The 22395-nt window shown below is 37.5% G+C and overlaps 1 protein-coding gene across 2 annotated transcripts in view; it reads right to left on the bottom strand.

The window, feature by feature from the left end:
• The window catches only part of DENND2C (DENN domain containing 2C), a 93214-nt gene that overhangs the window by 37910 nt on the left and 32909 nt on the right, over positions 1-22395 (bottom strand). For both annotated transcript variants that reach the window (XM_019956759.2, XM_019956761.2), the window contains exons 2-4: positions 2565-3579; positions 1100-1236; positions 596-708 (exon numbers count right to left, since the gene is read on the bottom strand). In XM_019956759.2, coding sequence (XP_019812318.2) covers positions 596-708; positions 1100-1236; positions 2565-3388 — 1074 coding nt within the window. In that variant the 5' untranslated portion in view covers positions 3389-3579. The remainder of the gene's footprint in view (positions 1-595; positions 709-1099; positions 1237-2564; positions 3580-22395) is intronic.

The raw sequence follows: 22395 nt of genomic DNA, 5'->3' as shown, positions 1-22395 counted from the left end.
TGGCAACACACTCCAGTATTCTTGCCTGGAGAATCCCATGGACAGAGGAGCCTGGCAGGCTACAGTCCATGGGGTCACAAGAGTCGAACAGGACTTAGTGACTAAACCACAACTACCACCACCTCCAAGTGAGGATACCATACTTTCTTTTTCACTGTAAAGAGATTTCTCAGGATTCTAATCCAAAGTTCTTCTACAACAATGTAATTGAATTTACAGAGAACAACAGCTCAGAGTCCTCATTAGCTCAAGGCAGTCTTTGCTTTTGGGGGTGGTGAGTGCTTTCAGGGACCAGACAGGTAATTTAGGCCATAGGTGATGCAAACCTACTACGGAGCTGTGGTAACTAGAGTGAACTGAAAGGTTTATGGCTTGTCCAGAGGTGTTTACATTCAAGTTTTCTGAAGTGCTAAAAAGCAAACAAAACCCCTCCCCAAAACCAAATTTAGTTTTGTGCTGCCCCCTCAAAACAAAGAACAACAAACCCATATTTCAGTGCCTCTCAGTTTTGGCCCTAATTAAACCACTTTAACCGTTTTTTGTAGGGATCATAAATAAGATTCTAATTTTTTTAATATTAATCCTCTGGTTATACCTTGGGTGTTCTGAAAGCACTTTTCGGGGGTGGGAGCTTCCATGCTGAAGGGGATCTCCACAGGGGCAAAGGCTGCACTGGAATGTCTTCATATGGATTTTCTTTGGTAGGATCTTGAAAAAAAAAAAAAAAAGGAAAACGAAGAAGTTTAGAGGAACAGAATTACATGAGGACAAAGTGACTACATGTAAAAGGAAAAGAAAAAACTGACTGGTTCAGCTCTCTACTCTACACTGCTTTAGGGATATAGGTCTTAAAATCAGTGGTACTTTACACTTACAAACCACTCAGGCATCTAACCAACAAAAGTCTACTTCTGAACTGAAGAGTCCACTAAACTAGATGTTAGAGAATAAAGGAATTTATATAACAAAGGTTTCAGTATTAAAAAGGAAAATCTAGAGCAAGACATGCTTGATTGTAAAACAAAATATCACATTCTATTTAAGGGCTGCCCCAACTACATACTCATTAAATTGAATTGCAGAGTTTGTGAACACCTACATATGATATCCTCATAGATATTGTCCTCAGACTGTGTGTAATAAAGTGCTGAGCCAGAATTTCTTCCAAGTTCTTCATGAATCTTCTGCGAGTTCCGATTTCGAAAGTGCTGAATGTCCTCAAACTCAAAGGATTTCCTTAAGAAAGGAGATATAATTTAAGGTTGTATCTTTTAAAACTATGGCATGACAGAAATTAATAAGTAAAGGACTTGTGTGAATAATTACAAAGATGTTTTTATCATATACCTAAAAGTAATAAATTAGGCTGGAGCCTTATATGAACCATGAGAAAACTGTAGGGCTTCCCAGGTGGTGCCACTGGTAAAGAACCCATCTGCTGATGCAGGAGACAAGAGACCTGGGTTCAATCCCTGGGTCTGGAATATCCCTTGGAGGAAGGCATGGCAACCCACTCCAGTATTCTTGCTTCAAGAATCCCATGGACAGAGGAGCCTGGCTGGCTACAGTCCATGGGGTTGCAAAGAGTCAGACATGACTGAAGCAACAACTTACCACGCACACAGCCAATTACATTCATGTTCTTCTTTGGGTACTTTATTAAATTTACTCTCGAATAAAAAGTGAGCCTAGAGCCAGCATGCCCTAAATGAAATAGAAGAACGCACTAGCTTCCCTATATATTTTTAAACATAGAAAATGGAAGTTTTTCAGAAATAGACTCACAGACTTAGAATGAACTTATGGTTGCCAGGGAGAGGATGAGGGGAATGGATAGTCAGGGAGTTTGGGGTCAACATGTATACACTGCTATAATTAAAATGGATAACCAACAAGGACCTTACAGAGAACTCTGCTCAATGTAATGAGCAGCCTGGCTGGGAGGGGAGTTTGGGGGAGAAGGGATACATGTATATGTATTATTTAGTCCCTTTGCTGTCCACCTGAAACTAACATAACATTGTTAATCGGCTACACTCCAATACAAAATAAAAAGTTTTTAAAAAATAATGTGGCTAACATGTAGATCCACTCTCTTCCAGGTACATATATTTTATGAATATTACTTGATATGATCATTAAACTATCTCAGCACATGTAATCACATTTTTTTCCTTGTGATGAGAACTCTTAACATCTCTTACAACTTTCAAATATACACTATTGTGTTATTAACTAGCTTTATTGTGGTGATTATTTCACAATACATAAACATATCAAATTGCTATGTTGTACACCTGAAACTCATATAATGTTACATGTCAATTATATTTCAATAAAAATTTTTAATTAAAAAATAAAAGTTTTTCTATGATTGTGTCAGTAGATATTACCTGTACTCCTGATACTCTTGTAGGTATTTTCCCCTTGGGTCAATGAACATCTATATATCAAATCAGAGGTGTAACCCATGCATGGAAATGGAAATTGGTTTGAAAAGGAAAAAGCTCAATGGTTCTATAAGGAGAATACTGAAAATCATTACCTTTCAAATAAAAACATACCTTTTAGATCTCCCTCTGATTTTTCCACCATATTTCTTTGGTTCAGGTTCCTGAGAAGAGGCCAAAGAAGATTCTGCACAAGAATTATTTTCACAGTATTTTCTGTCACAGTTTCTTTCTTTATATGGCATAGGGCCAGATTCAGATAAATATCTGAATGTCCTACGAGGTTTTGGCAAAGGATTTATAGAAGGTCCACATTCTTGTCCCTCAGGCTCAGAGTAAATGTTTTCTAAGCTCTTCGTTACTCCATATGAACTATCCAGAACTCTGAAATTCAGTTCTTTTTCTGAAGAGCCACAATGCTCCAAAGCCAAATTTAAGACTTTATCTGGGGAAAGTGCTTCTATTTTCTTCCACAATATCTGTGAGGTATAGAAATTTCCCGGAGGTAATGAAGTCTCTGGATCTAAAACTTCTTTCCAGTTTTCAATTTGTTTGACCCGAGAACATACCCAGTTGGGTTCTGATTCATTTTTAAATAAGTGTGTATCATCATATTCACGTTTTTCACTTTCATCCTCACTTTGATTGTGGCTTTTGGCGTCTTCATTAATACCTTGATCAACATTTTGAGTGTTGGTTACATCCAGCTTTTTGCTCTTTCCCTCAGCAATAGGCGTTTTCTTAAGAAGACTCTCTTGATTACAGTTATTATATCTCACTCCAAAGTCCTTTGCATGCCACTTATCTGGGTTAGATATACCATTAGTTCTTCCTTCCCACTGGGAAATTTTTTGCTTGATGTTTTTGCAGTGGCTTCTTGACAGTGTATGAACAGCAGAACGAGAAAAGCCAACATCCATGTTCCCAGTTGGGTGCATGACAAACAATGAATTTTACTAAGGTTCCATCAGAAGTCACTGTGAAAAACTATATTCATTATCTCACGAGTTAGAATCCGAAAAATTCCAGTATTTTCCTTTCATCTTTAACTTGAAAATCTTTTTTTAAAAAGAAAAATTCTTATCATCGATCCTTGTTGAAAATGGCTACAACTCTATCTTGAATAATCCTATTAAAATGAGATGAATATGTTAACACAGTTTTATAATTTCCTAATTTAAATTCCACTAAAACACTGCCCACCTATCCCTAAATAACTCACTTATATTTCATATGTAAAGATGTACCTGTCATCCATTAAGTAATTCAACTTCATTAAGGCATTCCTAAGATAGTGGCATAATATTATAGAGAAAATATTATTTATGGCATTTCTCAAACTATCTGCTTTCATGTTCTGCATAGTTCCTAATATTAAGTAGAATGAGGTTTTATAAGAGATTATAATAGTACTATACAACATTATTTTGTAATAAATCAATTCTTTTTTTAAAAGAAACTTTAATATTTATTTATTGATATTTGGCTGCATATTGGATCGTGAGGGCTTAGCTGCCCTGTGGTATGTGGGACCTTAGTTCCCTGACCAGGGATTGAACTCACATCCCCTGTATTGCAAGGGATTGAATTTTTAACCACAAGACCACCAGGAAAGTCCCCATAAATCAACTATTTATGAAACTTTCACTTAACGAAACAGGAGCAACAGACTACTATCAGAAATACATCTCAAATACCAAAAGTTTATGTATAATTTCAGAGGAAGAGTCAATTAGTTTGGAAACACACCAACAGCTGATTTCCTTTTCTAGTCCTCTGTTGAGAGATAATATTAGCTCATCATATACCCTTATTTCAACCTTGCTATTAGCAGCCCAGAATTTCATATTGTTTTGTTTTTTAGTTACTAAGTCGTGTCCAATTCTGCCACCCCATAGACTGTAGTCTGCCAGGCTCCTCTGTCCATAGGATTTCCCAGGCAAGAAGACTGGAGTGGATTGCCATTTCCTTCTCCAGGGGATCTTTCTGACCCAGGATTCAAACCCACATCTCCTGCATTGGCAGGCAGTTTCTTTACCACCAGGAAAGAATTCCATATATGCAGAGCTAAAGACAATCCAAGGTGCCGTCAACTACAGTTACTTTGAAATGTAATTACTTATTTCATCACTAACTGAACTTTCCACATCTCTGCCACCACATCCTTGACCCGTATCAGCAAAAATACTTACAGCCACTGTCACATCTCTTCCTTTCATGCAGAGGCTTCACTCATTTAGGCCCATTAACTGTTTCCTCAAATGCAAAGTTTGGCAGAGAACTTTTCCTAGTAACTGAGTAAAGGATCTGGTCTCAAGTTCTACTGTATACTGGTTAAAAATAGCAACTGATTCAATACTTCCTGAGGCAGGGGTCATCCTTCCTTGAGCTCTGTCTGTGTGGCCTTGATTAACAGGCAGGAAGAAGTCTTGGCCCAGCTCTGTCAATGTCCCTGACCAAACCGATACATACACGACACACACATACACAATTTATTGTAGGCAGAGCAACTGCTAATCAGGACTTCTATCAATTTAAAATATTTCTTCAAGTTTGTAGAAAAACCAGCTCTGCTAGCAAGTAAACTTTGATGAGGGTCTGATACAAAGAAAAAGATTTTTAAAAATCTTAAGAAATTAAACTCACATGAGTGAAAAAAAAAAACAAAACATAGCACCTAAATATAAAAGCTGTTGTGCAGAATTCTTGACAAAAGATGAAAGCATAGACTCTGAACCTCAAATCAGCTTCTACTGCTCATTATTAAAACTCTGAAACTCCTTTTCTACTTTCTGATGTTTACAGAGGATTCCTAAGGCTTTTTAAAGGTGTCCTTGAGACTCAGGTTTTCTTCACTACAGACAAAATAGGAATTTTTTTTCTCTTTACTGTGAGACTAGTTGAGGTTTTTGATACTTCTTGTTAACTTTTTCATTACTCTTCCCTTGTTAATGTGTTTTAAGTATGAATGGGTCAAATTGTGAAGAAAAAGATGAAAACTGGTTGGGCTAAAAAAAAAAAAACAGTTTAACTCGAAAAGTACTGGCAACAAATGGAATTTGTTGTCTATAGAATTCATATACAAATATAAATGATGAGTGTTCATGGTGTTTCAGGGGCAACAGAGCGGCATAGCACCATGAAACTCCTAATATATTAATTGGTAGGCAGTATGCAGAGAAGTACTACTTTCTCCTAAAAAAAGGAGCTTTTTAAAATTGACAAACTATTTCAAAGCCAAAAATTTTTAATGCATTCTAACTAGATTGATGCCTTCATTGATATTACAGAGAATCTATCTTTATACATCAATGCAAAGCTCTAATTTTTGCCAAATTAAACTTTTTGGAATGTGACTTGCCTAACCTTATATATAAGCTGTGATTTTGTCCTATTCAAAAAATAAGAATCACCAAACCAAGAGTTACCTGTTTTTTCCTTATAGCCTTCTCACATTTGAGGGTCCTTTTTACCCTAATTAAATTGAGTTGCTTTGCTACCCACCTCTTCCTCCCCCATGGCTCTCCTAGCCTGCAAGACTTATATCCCTTCCCCCACTCCTCTAGTTTCTTGCCTTGACCTCCACTATCATTAGACATTCTAACCCCTAAGTGCTGGTCCAGCTTTCCAGCCCTAGCTCTCTCCAAACTTCATCTTTAGAAAACTTCCTAAGCCAACTTATTCACATATTCGTCCACAGAGATTGCTCTCTCAAGCTTGCTTCAACAGTTCTAACAGAATCACAGCTTAAGAAAATGTAACAGCTCCAACAATTTTTAAAATTTTGCTTCTTAATACTACAAAATGAGTCAAAGGCTTCTCCAACTATTAAAGACCATTAAGTCAGGGAGGAATCGCACAAAGAGAAACCAGAGCTCACGAGAAGCACGATGGACAACCTCAGCAGAAGAAAACAGCAACTTACTCCCTCAGGGGAGCAAAAGTGTAAATGTGACAAACTAAGCATGATTTTAAAATATAATAAAACAGAATACTTGGGAGTAAATACTAGGAGAAAAAAAGGTACTAATCAATTTTTTTCCCCTATTCTTTTTCCCAGAGAGGTGATTCTTAATCATGTCCCTTTGTTTTTATTATCTATTGCTTCTGTGAGTATTACTTTGATCCAAGAAATACTCAACTATAGTTTGTCAGCTTACGATGTAATTCATAATATAAACTATCATATATAGGATTTGGTGTTCTTAGCCCTTTAAGAGAAACCAACCAAAATCCATTCAGGTAAGTGAAATTCTCTGTAAGAAAGAGAATATTAATGTTCTATTTTACTAAATTCACATCTACATAAGAAAGTTTCTCACTCCACACCCTTTAAACTATTTTATTGATTAAATAAAATCTGGCAAAATAGGAAGCATTTGGAACATTCTAAGTGTTAGTTGCTCAGTTGTGTCCGACTCTTTGCATCCCCATGAACTGTAGCCCACCAGGCTCCTCTGTCCATGGAATTCTCCAGGCAAGAGTACTGGAGTTGGGTAGCTTATTCCCTTCTCCAGGGGATCTTCCTGACCAAGGGACGGAACTCGGGTCTCCTGCATTGCAAGCAGTTTCTTTACATTCTCAAAATTGATTTTAAAACTGATAAAAGGGTATACTTTTATTTTTGGCTACACTAGGTGGTATGCAGGATATCAGTTCCCCAATCAGGGATCAAAGCAGTGCTCCCTGCCCTGGGAGTGTGGAATCTTGACTACTGGATTGGCAGGGAAGTCCCCAAGAGTATACTTTTAAATGGTTAATTTTTTGTTATGTGAATTTTGCCTCAATCAGAAAGGTTGATGAAAGGGACCAAGAAGACCCCCACTTTTGGTATGACATAATAAGTGGACTAGACTTGCCTTCTCAACATAGATAACAATAAAACTGGTTAATAAATAAATGCTTTCAGATATTGGATAACAGCAAAGAACTCTGGTGCTTGAAAAAGAAAAATGAAGTGGACACCAAGATGGTCCAGTTTTCACCTTCGAGGTTCTTTTCAAAAAACAGCATAGAACATGGTAATCATGCTGAATTAAGGAAAAAGAGACCAGCTCGTGGAGGGGCCGAGGCAAATGGAACCTTCAGGGTACAGTATCAGAGAGGAGGGAGCAGCACAGAGGAAAAGCTCCAGAAATCTAGAGGATCTACCTGAGTCGTGGGCTGAATATGTACAGGGTAATGTGCAGGGTAACACTGCACAAGGCTGGGCAACAAATTACTGGGAAAGAATAGCTAATGGCACCCAGTAAGACTAGTACCCAGAGTTAACGAAGGTCTGGGCAATGTTCAACTTCCAATGATCTACACGAGGGAGGCCTTGTCAAACAGCCAGTAATTCAGTAGAGACAGTAGGAGGTCCTAGCTTCCCATAGTGCAGTTGGACTACACTAGCCCTAGAGTGAAGGATGCTTTGCAGCCATCACAGAAAATCTTTAAAAAAGCCTTAAAAGGATCAAGTTGATTCAGAAGTAATTAAATATCCACATAAGTCAATAATTTTTACATGACATCAAAATCTAGATGTGCTACAATATAACATTTACAATATCCAGCATCCAATCAAAATTACTAAACATGTAAAGAAGCCCCAAAATGAGACTCATAATCAGGAGAAAAATCAGTTAGTAGAAACAGAACCAAAAGTGACAGACATGATAGAGTTGGCAGTTCAGTTCAGTCGCTCAGTCGTGTCCCACTCTTTGCGACCCCATGAATCGCAGCACGCCAGGCCTCCCTGTCCATCACCAACTCCCAGAGTTCACTCAAACTCATGTCCATCGAGTCGGTGATACCATCCAGCCATCTCATCCTCTGTCGTCCCTTTCTCCTCCTTCCCCCAATCCCTCCCAGCATCAGAGTCTTTTCCAATGAGTCAACTCTTCGCATGAGGTGGCCAAAGTACTGGAGTTTCAGCTTTAGCATCAGTCCTTCCAAAGAACACCCAGGACTGATCTCCTTTAGAATGGACTGGTTGGATCTCCTTGCAGTCCAAGGGAAATCACTGCAGATGGTGATTGCAGCCATGAAATTAAAAGACACTTACTCCTTGGAAGGAAAGTTATGACCAACCTAGATAGCATATTGAAAAGCAGAGACATTACTTTGCCAACAAAGGTCCGTCTAGTCAAGGCTATGGTTTTTCCTGTGGTCATATATGGATGTGAGAGTTGGACTGTGAAGAAAGCTGAGTGCCGAAGAATTGATGCTTTTGAACTGTGGTGTTGGAGAAGACTCTTGAGAGTTGGCAGAGAAAGGCTTTAAGTCAAATATTTTAAATATATTCATAAACTTAAAGAAAAATATGAACATAATGAGTAGGGAAATGGACGATATAAAAAAGAACACAAAGAGAACTTCTGGAGCTTAAAAACACTTGACCTGAAATGAAAAGTTTGCTGGGTTATTTGAACAGCAGATTTTATACACTGTAGAGGAAATGACCAGTGAAGTTGAGTAAGTAGTAACAGAAACTCAAAAACTAAAACAAAAACTGAAGCACAGAGAGCAGAAAAGGTTAAAAAAAAGTCTTACTAGAAATGAGGGGGTGGGAGTCAGGGGACAAATATTTCAAGAAATAACAGCTGAAATTTTTCTAACTTTGATGAACACTCTTATCCCATAGAGCCAAGAGGCTCAACAAGTGCCAACAGGATAAATATAAGGAACGCCCTACTAAAGCAAACCATAATCAAGCTGCTGGAAACTGATGATAGAAAATTCTTAAGAGCCAAAGGAAAGGATATATCTTACATACAGGAACAACAGGGTAAATCAGAAAACAATGGAGGGATTTCCCTGGTAAGCCCAGTGGCTAAGACTTCGATCTCCCAATGCAGTGGGGCTTGGTTGGATCCATGGTCAAGGAACTAGATCCCACATGCTATGCCTAAGAATTCACATGCCTCATCTAAAGACCCTGCCTGCCACAAGGAAGATGGAAGATCCTGCATGCCACAACTAAGACCTGGTGCAGCCAAACAGATAAATTAAAAAAAAAATTTTTTTAAGAAAACAATGGAAAATATTTAGGGACTTCCATAGAAGCCCAGTGGCCAGGAATGGACGATTTCCCTGCCGCAGCCTGGGTTCAGTTCCTGGTCCTGTCTTGACCTGTGCGCTCAGCTGCTCAGTCGTGTCTGACTCTTTGCGACCCCAAGGACTGCAACACGCCAGCTCCTCTGTCCATGGAATTTTCCAGGCAAGAATACTGGAATGTGTTGCCAATTCCTACTCCAGAGGATCTTTCTGCCCCAGAGTCTCTTGTAAAATCTCTGGTCAGGAAACTAATATCCTATAAAGCATATGGCTCACCTCTCCCCCACTCCACCCCTCACCAAACACACACACACACACACACACACAAAAAAAATTTTAAATGCTAAGGGGAAAAAAACTGTGAATCTAGAATTCTAGACAAATCCTTCAAGACTTGTGAATTTGTCACTGTTGATCTGCACTCAGGGCCAGTGACGTGATTTGTGGGCCCCAGGACAAGTTGAAAATGTGAGGCGCCTTATTCAAAGTGCTTTAAAGGTATATACGAAGCTTCTTCCTTTTTCCTAGAAGTCTCCCTTTCAATTTGTCTCAGTTTTAAATTGATTACTTAATGTTTTCTGTAAAAAAATTTTTTTAATCTAAATCATTTGCAAGCTTTTACCATTCATCTATATATTTAGGAGCACCATTTTAAATGCAAACATCTGAGCATGTAACTTGAATGCAGAATCAATGAACGTAAACAATTCCTATTTTGTGGCCTGTCCTGATGGGTTACTCCAGCTGGCCACAAGAGACAAATGTAGCCAGATTCAGGAAGGTTGGAAGAAGGATGAGAGGGTCCCCTCAGACATGGAATCTAGCCAAGAGAATGCTCTCAAGCCTAGGGATACTTGGGAGACGAGTGCAGATCCTCACAAGAACCTGGGAGCCCAGTCCTGTGATGTGGGGCATGCACATGCTAACCTGGGCCTAATGGCTGCTGGAATCCCCTGTCTGCTACCCACTAAACTAAGAGGCCACGCTCTAGCTGAGGCAAGGTCTGGGCAAGTACAGTCAGGTATCTCCCCATTTCACAGGCCTGTCTCTTTAACTCATGACAGACAGGTAACCCTGAGAGTCTTTAAACCTCTGCCAGAACACATTTGATTTCTGGATGGAGGTGGGCAATAGACTTGTCCTTGCAAGACCAACACCTTTGCTTGGTGGCTTGCCAGATATACCATGGTGCTGTCAGTATGGGATGGGACAGCCATTTATACAACCAATTTCAACCCTCAAACACCCAAGCGTCTGCTGAGAGTAGAGAGTGGCAGTAGTCAGAGGGTACAGGTGAGAAAGGGGCAATAGGGCAGGGCCAGATATGCCAGGGAGTCAGAGAGAGAAGACAGCTGAGAATCCATACTAAGGAGATGGCAGGAAGTCAGATTGTTTATGAATTGTGACTCCAAGCCCCTAGTACACACTACATTGTCCAATCAGACTTCACTTACAAAACTCAAATTCAAAGATAACATTTATCAGAATTTCTAGATGGCTACTGCACAGCATAAAATCCCACAGGGCTCTTCTAAGTGTGGGAACCTATGTAACTATACTGATCATATGCCTATGAAGCTCGACCTGCTTACACCATAAGAAATGCTAAAGAAAGTTATCCAAGTTGAAGAAAAATGATACCAGATGGAAATCTGGATATAAACAAAGAAACAATGAGAACCAAAAAATGCTACACATAGATAAATAAAAAACACATGGGACTTCCCTGGTGGTCCAGTGGTAAAGAATCTGCCTGCCAATGCAGCAGACACAGGTTTGATCCCTGGTCTGGGAAGATCCCGGACTTCCCTGGTGGCTCAGACAGTAAAGCGTCTCCCTACAGTGCAGGAGACTTGGGTTTGATCCCTGGGTCAGGAAGATCCTCTGGAGAAGGAAATGGCAACCCACTCCAGTACTCTTGCCTGGAAAATCCCATGGACGGAGGAGCGTAGTAGGCTACAGTCCATGGGGTCGCAAAGAGTCAGACATGACTGAGCAACTTCACTTCACTTCACTTCTGGGAAGATCCCACATGTCGCAGGGCAACTAAGCCCATGTTTCACAACTGATGACTCTGTGCTCTAGGGCCCTTGTGCAGCAAAGAAGACCCAATGCAGCCAAAAATAAATAAATAAATATAGAAAAACACATTTTTGCCATTATTATCTCTAAAACTGATTGACTATTTACAGTAAACATAATAAGGTACTGTGGAATTTAAAATAATGTCAAAATAAATGTAAGACAAGAACACAAAGGAGGGAAAGAAAAATGGAAGTACAGCACTAAGTTTCTTACTTTACATATCAAGTGGGATATTACTTGAATAGGTTGAAGTAGTAGTATGGTGTAAATTCTAAAGCAACCACTAAAAGAAAAACAAAGAATAGCCAAGAAGTTAATAAGAAAATATTAAATGAAATTCTAAAAAATACTCAATGCAAAAAAAGATGTGGAAGTGAGAAGAGACACAAGAAAAACAGCAACCACAAAATAACCACATGGGACAAACAAAAAATGAAAACAAGATGATATACTTAAATATGACCATACTAATAATTATGGTGTATAATAAATAAGCTAAGCTCTAAATAAAAGGCAAAGATGATCAAACTTGATAAAAAAGCAAGACCTAATTCTACACTTCTATAAATTGTACTTTGAATAAAAAGACACAGATCAAGTTAAAGTAGAGATACAAATACCAAACACTATCTAGGAACACTGCATTATCTATATTAACAGCAGACTTCTAGGGCAAGAAAATTAGCACAAATAAAAAGAGACATTTCAAACAAATAATAGAGTCAATTCATCAAGAAGAACTATAATCCTAAATGTTTATGTACTTAATGATAAAATTTCAAAATGCAAGAACCCAAAATGTCAGAGCTAAAAATGACAAATGGACAAATCCACAATTTTAGTAAGTATTTCATCACTGTTCATCAGTAGTAATTGACAGAAAAACAAAAAATCAGTAAATATATAAGACTTGAATACTACTATCAATCAACTTGACTCACAAGTGATATTTTAGAATACTACTCCCAACAATATAATTCAAATACACATAGAACATTTACCAACAGACCATATGTTGAGCCATAAAAAAAGATTTGATAAATTTAAAAGGATTGAAATCATTCTGAGAATGTTTTCTAACCCCAAATGGAACTGAATTAGAAATCAGTTATAAACCAAAAGGAAAATCCCCAAATACTTAGAAATAAACACTTATATTACAAAAGGAAAAAGAAGTTTAAAAACAATGAATGAGGATATTATTTCTTGGTGTTTTAAGTTGGAACACATTTTACCCCATTAAGTTTCAAGTTTTATTTTAATTTTCTCTCCAGATTAAACACTCTAGCTTAACATTTGTCTAAATTATTTTACAGCCAATCCAGCACAAAATCTACTGTTCTTTTCAAATCTACATTTTTCTAAACCATGTGGTGAAATTTGGGTGTTATCATTTCACCTAAGACATGAACAATAAATGATTTAATGTTCTCCCTCAAAAAGGAAAAAAAAAAAAAAAAACCCAAAGCAAATAGAAGGAAATAAATAATAGTGAGTATTGATGAAACAGCAACACATGAATAATGGAAAAGTATTAATAAGACAAAAAAGTTACTTAAAAAGATCAATAAATTGATAAACCACTAGGTAGATAAATAATAAAGAGAATAAAATAAAATAAAATAAATAAGAGAATAAAATAAATAAAAATAAAAAAATAAAATAAATAAGAGAATAAAATAAATAAAAAAGAAAAAAAGGAAAAATTAGCAATATCAGGAATGAAAAAGGGGGCATCACTGCAGATCCCACATTAAAAGACATAAAGGACTACTATAAATAAGTTTATGCTAGTAGATTTGACAACTTAGACAAATTTCTTGAAAGAAACAAAGTGACAAAACTGAAGTAAGATCTAGGAATTCTGAATACCTCTATATTTGCTGCTGCTGCTGCTGCTAAGTCGCTTCAGTCGTGTCCGACTCTGCGTGACTCCATAGACGGCAGCCCACTGGGCTCCCCCATGTCTGGGATTCTCCAGGCAAGAACACTGGAGTGGGTTGCCATTTCCTTCTCCAATGCATGAAAGTGAAAAGTGAAAGTGAAGTCACTCAGTCGTGTCCGACTCTTAGTGACCCCATGGACTGCAGCCTGCCAGGCTCCTCCATCCATGGGATTTTCCAGACAAGAGTACTGGAGTGGGGTGCCATTGCCTTCTCCCAGGGGAGTACTAGTGAAGTAGTAGTAGTAGTAGTGAAGTCACTCAGTCGTGTCCGACTCTTTTTCGACCCCATGGACTACAGCCCACCAGGCTCCTCCATCCATGGGATTCTCCAGACAAGAGTACTGGAGTGGGCTGCCATTTCCTTCTCCAGGGGATTTTCCCGACCCAGGGATCGAATCCAGGTCTCCCGCATTGTAGGCAGATGCTTTACCGTCTGAACCACCAGCGAAGTCAATGGAGTACTACTCAGTCATAAAAAGAACAAAATTTGCCATCTGTAACAACATGGATGGGCTTGGAGGGTATTATGCTTAGTGAAATAAGTCTAACAGAGAAAGACAAATACTGTATGCTATCATTTACAGGCAGAATCTAAAATCTGAAACAAATGAATGAATCTAACCAAACAGAAACAAACTCACAGATATAGAAAACATCAGGAGGGAGATGGAAGAAGGAGGGGCAAAATAAAGGGAGGTAATTAGGAGGCATAAAGTGCTATGTATAAAATAAATAAGCTACAAGGTTATATTGCACAGTACAGAGAATATAGGCAATATTCCATAATAAGTATAAATGGAGTATAATGTATAAAAATTCTCAGTTTCACACTTGAAATTAATATAATATTATATACCAACTATATCTCAATTAAAACAAACAGATGCAGAAAAAGCATTTGAAAAAATTCTTACCCATCCATAATTGTAAAAAAAAAGAACTCTTTAGAAAATGAGTAATTAAATTTCTACAATGTGATAAAGGGCATCTATGAAAAAAACAACTGTAATATCATACTAAGTGGTAAAAGACTGAACACCTTTCCCTTAAGACTGGGAAAAAGGCAGCAATGTCTTTTTTCCCCACTTTTATTCAACCCTGTATGAAAAGTCTTAATCAATGCCATAAGGCAAGAAAAAATTTTTTTAAAGTTTGGAAAAGAAGTAAAACATTTTTTTGGGCAAACATGATGATATATTTAGTCAATTCCAAGAAATCCACTATTATAAGCTAGTAGAATTCATGAGAGAATTTAGCAAGGTCTCAGGTGACTTCCCTGGTGGCTCAGACAGTAAAAGCGTCTGCCTACAATGTGGGAGGACACAGGTTCGATCCCTGGTTTGGGAAGATTCCCTGGAGAAGGAAATGGTACCCCACTCCAGTACTCTTGCCTGGAAAATCCCATGGACGGAGGAGCCTGGTAGGCTACAGTCCATGGGGTTACAAAGAGTCAGACATGACTGAATGACTTCACTTTCGCTTTTCAGGATACATGGTCAGTATTTAGGATTTAATTGTACTTATAGATACTGAGATTTAACTGTACTTATAGAGCCTGGTGGGCTACTGTCTATGGGGTCGCACAGAGTCGGACATGACTGAAGCGACTTACTAGCAGCAGCAGCATAGATACTGAGAGTGCTGAAAAATAAAATTTAAAATAACATTTATAGCAGCATGAAAAATAGGAGATAAATACTTAGAAGTAAAAGACTTACGCACTGAAAAATACAAGATACTGCTGAGAAAAATTAAAGAATAATTTTTAAAAGAGATATACCACATTAATGAACTAAAAGCTTTGATTTTGTTATGATGTCTGATTCTCTCAAAATTGAGAGGCAGATTCAACACAATCCTAATCAAATTCATAGCAGGCTTTGTAGTAGAAACTGACAAGTTGATTTTCAAATATATATGGAAATTCAAATGACCTAGAATAGCTTAAATAATTTTCAAAAATAACAAAGTGCTTTCAAGGCATTATAAAGCTGTGGTAATCAAGACTATGTGTACCAGTGAAAGCAGAGATAAATGGATCAATAGAACAGTACAGAGCCCAGAAATAGACCCACATGTGTACAGACCATTGATTTCCACAGAACTGGAAAGGAGTAATCTGTGGCACTGGGACAAATGGATATTCATATGGAAAAAATGAACCTCAACCCTTACCCACACCATGTACCAAAATTAACTTGAAATGTACAGGAGTCCCCTCCCTATTCATGAAGGGCACATTCCAGTGGATGCTGAAATGGCTGATAATACCAAATCCCATATATATTGTTTTGTCCTATAATGGGTGGGTAGCAGAAATAGCATGGATTCTCTGGACAAAAGGATTATTCATGTTCCCTGAAGGACAGAGCAAAATGGTGGGAGATTTCGTCATGCTACTCAGAACAGCATGCAGTTTTCAAATTATAAACTGTTTATTTCTGGAATTTTCTATTTGGTATTTTGGATCACAATTGACTGTGTGTAACTGGAAATCACAGAAATTGAAACCACAGATAGGGAAGGATTACTGTATCATAAACCTAAGCCTAAGAGATAAACCTATAAACCTTCTAGAAGAAAAAACAGGAAAAAAAAAAAATCTCTGTTAACTTTAGGAAGGGAAGCGATTTCTTAGAATATAGAAAGTCCTAGCCATAAAGGCAAAAACTTGCTAAAATGGATTTAATCAAAATGAAGATCTTCTGCTCTTCAAAAGATGTTTTAAAAATGAAATGGCAAACCACTGTGAGAAGTGTTATACACAATACATACATCTGACAAAGATTTAAATTCATTATATAAAGAACTATAACAAACGAATAACTCACTCAATTAAAATGTGCATCAGATATGAACAGACACTTTACAAAAGATTTTAGGAGTAGCCAGTAAGTACAATAAAGCACCTGAAAAATGTACACTGTCTTTAGTCATCAAAAACGTGCAAATTAAAACACAAGGTAGCACTGCATACCCATTAGAATCACTGAAATTACAAAGAACTGCAGTGCCAAATATCGGAGCGCATGTAACTCTTAACACTGCTGGTGTAATATGGTACAGCTATTTGGAAAACAGTCTGGCAGTTGCTTGCTGCTGCTGCTAAGTCGCTTCAGTCGTGTCCAACTCTGTGCGACCCCATAGACAGCAGCCCACCAGGCTCCCCGGTCCCTGGGATTCTCCAGGCAAGAACACTGGAGTGGGTTGCCATTTCCTTCTCCAATGCATGAAAGTGAAAAGTGAAAGTGAAATCGCTCAGTCGCGTCTGACTCTTAGCGACCCCATGGACTGCAGCCCACCAGGCTCCTCCGTCCATGGCAGTTGCTTATAACGTTACTAATAAACATGATTGCCTTGTGTATGTGTGTGCACACTCAGCCACTCAGTCATGTCTGACTCTTTGTGACCCCATGGACTGTGCTCACCAGGCTCCTCTATCCACAGAATTTTCCAGGCAAGAATACTGGAGTGGGTTGCCACTTCATACTCCAGGGATCTTCCCCACCCAGGGATCGAATCCATGTCTCTTGCATCTCCTGCACTGGCAGGTGGATTCTTTTACCACTGTGCCTCCTGGGAAGCCCAATGAGTGCCATATGAGAAAATTATCAGACAGGCTGGGGGTTGGGACCTGGGACACTGCTGCAGTCCTTAGGACTGGAAAAATGTCTCCTAGAGCAACAGAATACAAAGAAATTATAAGGAACTAAAAATAATTGTGTGCATAAGCAGTTGGGTTAAATAATGAACAAGATACAAAGTGAGTAAATATGTAACTGCCACATCCAAGGTGCTGGGAGCAAAAGCAAGGTACAGGGCATGATCGCTACACAATGCATCACCAAAGGGGTGGGCAGACCACCGAAGCCACCCCTACCCTCACCCTACTTAAGGGACCAGCTCACTCCCTCACCCAATCCCCCAACCTCAGGGAGCAAGCAAGGAAACCTGTTACTTGATTTTGTTTCCTTGTGAGGACCATTAAAGCCTTGTCCGAATTTCTTATCTGGCCTCTCATCAACTTCTCTATTGATTAAAGAGTCCAAAAACCAGGCTCTATAACAATCTCACTTAGGCATTTCATATGAAAGGAAAATATTATGTTCACACAAATATTAATACTTTTACATGAATATTCATAGCAGCTTTATTCATGCTAGTCCCAAACTGGAAACAACCAAAAGATCATTAAGTGAATACACAAACTGTGATATAATCATACAATAGGGTATTACTCATCAATTAAAAAGAACTAATGATATGAGCAATAACTTGGATGTCTCTCAAAAGCATTATTCATAAACGAAAGAGTCCATACAGTATGATTCCATTCATATGAAATTCAAGAACAGGCGAAACTAATCTATTATGAAAGAAAGCAGATCAGTGGTTGCTTAGGGCCAGGAGGGTAAGAACTAACCACAGAGACATATAAGGGAATTTTGTGGAGTGATGGAAATATTACACATGTTGATTGGGATAGTAGTTATACAGCTGTATACATGTGTCAAAGCTACTGATCTTATACGTGTTATAAAATGGGTATATTTTACTGTTTGAAATTTTATCTCAGTGAAGTTAGTTTTTAAATGTGAAAAAAATTTAGTACACTGAAAATCCTACGTATTTTTGCTCTTAATTTGAATGAGAAAAATCATCCTGACTTTTAAAACATTTAAAACATGTCATTTACTTCAGAAATACGTATGACATCCCTTCTATGTGGAATCTAAAAAGAAATGATACAGATGAACTGACTTACAAAACAGAAAGAGACTCACAGACTTAGGGAATGAAGTTACGGTTGCTGGTGGGAGGGATGGGGTGAAGGGAGAATTAGGGAGTTTGGGATGGACATGTACACACTGCTATTTTTAAAATGGATAACCAACAAGAACCGACTGTATAGCACATGGAACTTTGCTTAATGTTACGCGGCAGCCTGGATGGGAGGGGAGTTTGGGGGAGAATGGATATGTACATATGTATGTGAACAGTCCCTTCACTGTTCACTGAAACTATCACAGCATTGTTAATTGGCTATACCTCAATACAAAATAAAAAGTTAAAAAAAAAACAACAGAAAAGATAAGACATGTCATTTACTTCAAAAGTAATTTGCATAGTAGTTCAGTTACAAAGCAGTTTCAGTTAGCCTATCTCCTTTCCTCCTCATAACAACCTTGATTATTATTGGGCACTTTTTTGTAGGTGAGGATACTAGTGCTCAGAGAAGATAAATGAATTGCCCAGGTCACAAAGTCCAAGGTTTTCTTCTATATCGCAGCTATTATTAAAAACTTGACAGTTCAGTTCATTTCAACCTGTTTTTCCCTTGTCAAAGCCAGAGACACTGAGCTCTCTAATTGTATGCCATTCCAGAAAAAAAAAAAAAAAGCCAACAAGATTTAACCTCTTGAATCTGAATATTTTAGGGGAAAACACTGCCAATATCAAATTTAAAAACAAAAGCTCTCCTCTTTGAAGTTAATGCCCCTCAAAACAGGTGTTACTGATCTTCTTTATCCTTAATAATGAAGTGAGAATCTTTGAATTAAACAGTGTTAAATCTGTTACTAAAGTAAACAAAACCCGAATACAATGAATTTCAATTTAGGGACAATTTAACTTTCAGTAAAATAATCTTCTATTCAATTTTCACATAAGGCTTACTACTTGGATGCAAAGGAAGTTCTCTACTTAATAAGGGCCCATATTTGTAATGAATTGCAAACCCATGTGTAATGAATCTTAGACCTTGGAAACAGTGAACATATGATGAATAAGATATGTTAATAACTATAAATAAAAATCACTCTTTGTATTCAAGCCTAAATTCTGTAGGATCAGTATTACTTTTCTCTGAACAACAGACTGGTCAGGAAATCTAAAATGAGTTGTCATACAACTGTATTCTTAAACATTGAAATAATCTGACATTTCTTTCTCATAAATGCATTTGGCTCCCAATAATACTACACTATTCACTGCAAAACTTCCATTAAGCTTTTAGCTATTCCTTTGACCGAAGAAAAGAGGGGGCTTAGGTATAGATGCCTATTTTTTAAATACCAGGTTCAGGTGTAATGCCAGAATGACTACTGCTATCTGAAGAAAATGGATGCCAAAAAGATTCTAACTACTCAGACACTAGAAGGAACACAGCCAAATGAAAACAGAATCACAACTGAACTGATGTCATAAGGATGGCTTATTTCAGTAGAGATAAAACTAAAGATAAAATCTCTGAGAAAGATGATTCCCTCCCCCACCCAAAAACAACCTCTACTGATTTTTCAAAAAGGTATCATATTACAAAGAGGTGAAGAGATTAAGATTCATTTTATGCCTACAGTGTACAAGGTCCTTTAACAATTATAGTGCTCCTCTCAACCATATGAAGTAGATATTAATTGCTCTCTGCATACTCTCCATCCGAAAAGTAGAGATGAGCGATTTTCTCAACAGCCCAAGGTTTCAACAGCTGGAGGAGCTAGGATTCAGACCTGTATGTGCCTACCCCAAAGTCATTTGCTTTTCCCACTCAGTATATTACACTGTTCCCCAAACAAAGAGTTTGTTGAAATCAGAAGAAATGGAGTACAGTCCTAACCCTGTAACTTAATTGGCTGTGTGACCAGAGCTGTGTGACTTTACCTTTTGGGGCTTCAGTTTTCTCATCTATAAATTCTGATTTACCACTGATCTTCACGTAGTTCCTTTAATATTTCTTGTAGTTCATTTCGGTGGTGAACAAATTTCCTCCTCTTTTATTAATCTAAAATAACTGTATTTCACCTTCATTTTTTAGAAGGATAATTTTGCTGGATACAAAATTCTAGGTTGATAGTATTTTTCTTTAGTTAGTTTAGTTATCATTCTTCTGACTTGCAGTCAGCATTTTTTCTACAGAATGAGAATTTTGCAGCCATTCTTATGTTAGTTTTCCTGTACATAATATAGCTATTTTTTCCTAACTTCTTTTAAGATTTACTCTTTATCTTTGCTTTTCAGCAATCTGGCCCAAGTGTTGTTTCAGTTATATTTATCTTGCTTGAGGTCTGTAGAGATTCTCAGATTTTGAGTTGGTGTTTTCTATCTGCTTTTCTTGCTGGTTATAGTTTCAGGTATTTTTGGTTCACCTTTGGACTCAAATCTGGCAGAGCATCAATGCACAATTTCTCTATGCCTCCCACACTCACCTGCAATGCTGCTTTCTTAGTAAAAATTTGAAGATGGCAGACACAGCAGATAAGTGTTGGGCCACCTGGTTTGTTGTTGCATTTGGGATTCTTCCAAATTCCAATCCACATTCCAATTCCAAGAGTCCATACAGTTTACTAAGGCTTGGCAGATTTCCCCTTGACTCTGTAAAGCCTTACCATCTGTGTCAGGGTTCCAATATCCAAACCACATGCTTGTCCCCAGGTATGAAAGTTGCTGTGGCTTTCCACTCACTTATAAACAATTCATTTTGGAATTCAGTTCACTGAAGTTTCTTTATGCACTTCTCTATGTTAGCCACTCAGTCATGTCCAACTCTTCACAACCCCACGGACTGTAGCCCACCAGGCTCTTCTGTCCACGGAATTCTCCAGGCAAGAATACTGGAGTGGATAGCCATTCCCTTCTCCAGGGGATCTTCCTGACCCAGCAGTCAAACCCAGGTCTCTTGCATTACAGGAAGATTCTTTACCATATGAGCCACCAGGGAAGCCCCAGAGAAATACGTGATTTTTATTTTATCCAAGATTTTCTTGCTACTATGGGAGCAAATGTTTTCTGAGTCCTTCTAAACCTAATTAGAAGAGAAAGTCATAAAATGTTTTTAATGAAATAGAATAGTACAAAATAGAAAAAATCAGAATACACTGCATGTGAATAAGGAAAAATATCACTTCAGATATGTTTATTTCAGATGTGTATGTGTTCCTAATAGTTTACAAATGTATTTATCATGTTTTTGGAAAGTTTCTTCTATAGAGACATTGAAGTCTGCCTCAGAATAAAGCACAAGTTTAGAAAAAGGACATTAGGACACCAATGTGCAAAAAGAACAGTCTAGTGCTAGATCAACTTCATGTATTCAAACTTTTCAGAAACTCAAAGGCTTTTACGTATCAACACAGACAAAATAAGTCCCTGTAAAAATACATAAAACTCAAAATTATCATAATAGGCAACTGCTGTTAGAGAAGACTGTTCAGATATTTTAATATATCTGAACACATTCAGATATTTTAATAATAAACAGTCTTTGATTTTTTTAATTAAATCCAGTCTGGACCTATGTATTGTAATTCAATTTGTTGTTACTGATTCCTATTATTAGGTTAAGAGTGCAAAGAAAGATTCTGGAGAGAAAATATGCTCTTTTTATATTTTGCTTCCTTAATAAAAATCTTTTCAAAATCTCTTTTTTAAGGGTGGGAGAAAAAGCCAAGCATATTCTCTCAATGTAGGAAAGCTATTACTGGTGAAGAGAATAAATAGCTTTTAACTCAGAAATCAATGAAATAAACCACAGAAGTGTCATAAATGTATATGGAGACTACAATATTGAATTTATATGGGCAGCATCATGGCTTATGGTACAAAGAAGGCAGGCTTTGGAGGAAGACATCTGGATTTAAATTCTCTACAATTTACTCTGTGGTATGGTCTTGTACTCTTAACTAATTCAGCCTTAGTCTATAACAAAGGAATAAGACTTACCATCAGTTATTGGAAAGATAAAATGAAAGAATATATTAATATAAAATATCTTGCACAAAGTATGCAATAAAGCCTATGACATTACTGTCACAACTTACTTAAATATTGTATGTGTATGGGAATCAGTACATAGCCTCGTCAACCTAACCTCCTGAACGA

This window comes from Bos indicus, chromosome 3 (genome assembly GCF_029378745.1).
Source record: "Bos indicus isolate NIAB-ARS_2022 breed Sahiwal x Tharparkar chromosome 3, NIAB-ARS_B.indTharparkar_mat_pri_1.0, whole genome shotgun sequence".
In the NCBI taxonomy this organism is placed as follows: Eukaryota; Metazoa; Chordata; class Mammalia; order Artiodactyla; family Bovidae; genus Bos; species Bos indicus.
The sequence above is the reverse complement of the archived record's forward strand: the minus strand, read 5'-3'. Positions and strand labels throughout refer to the sequence as shown.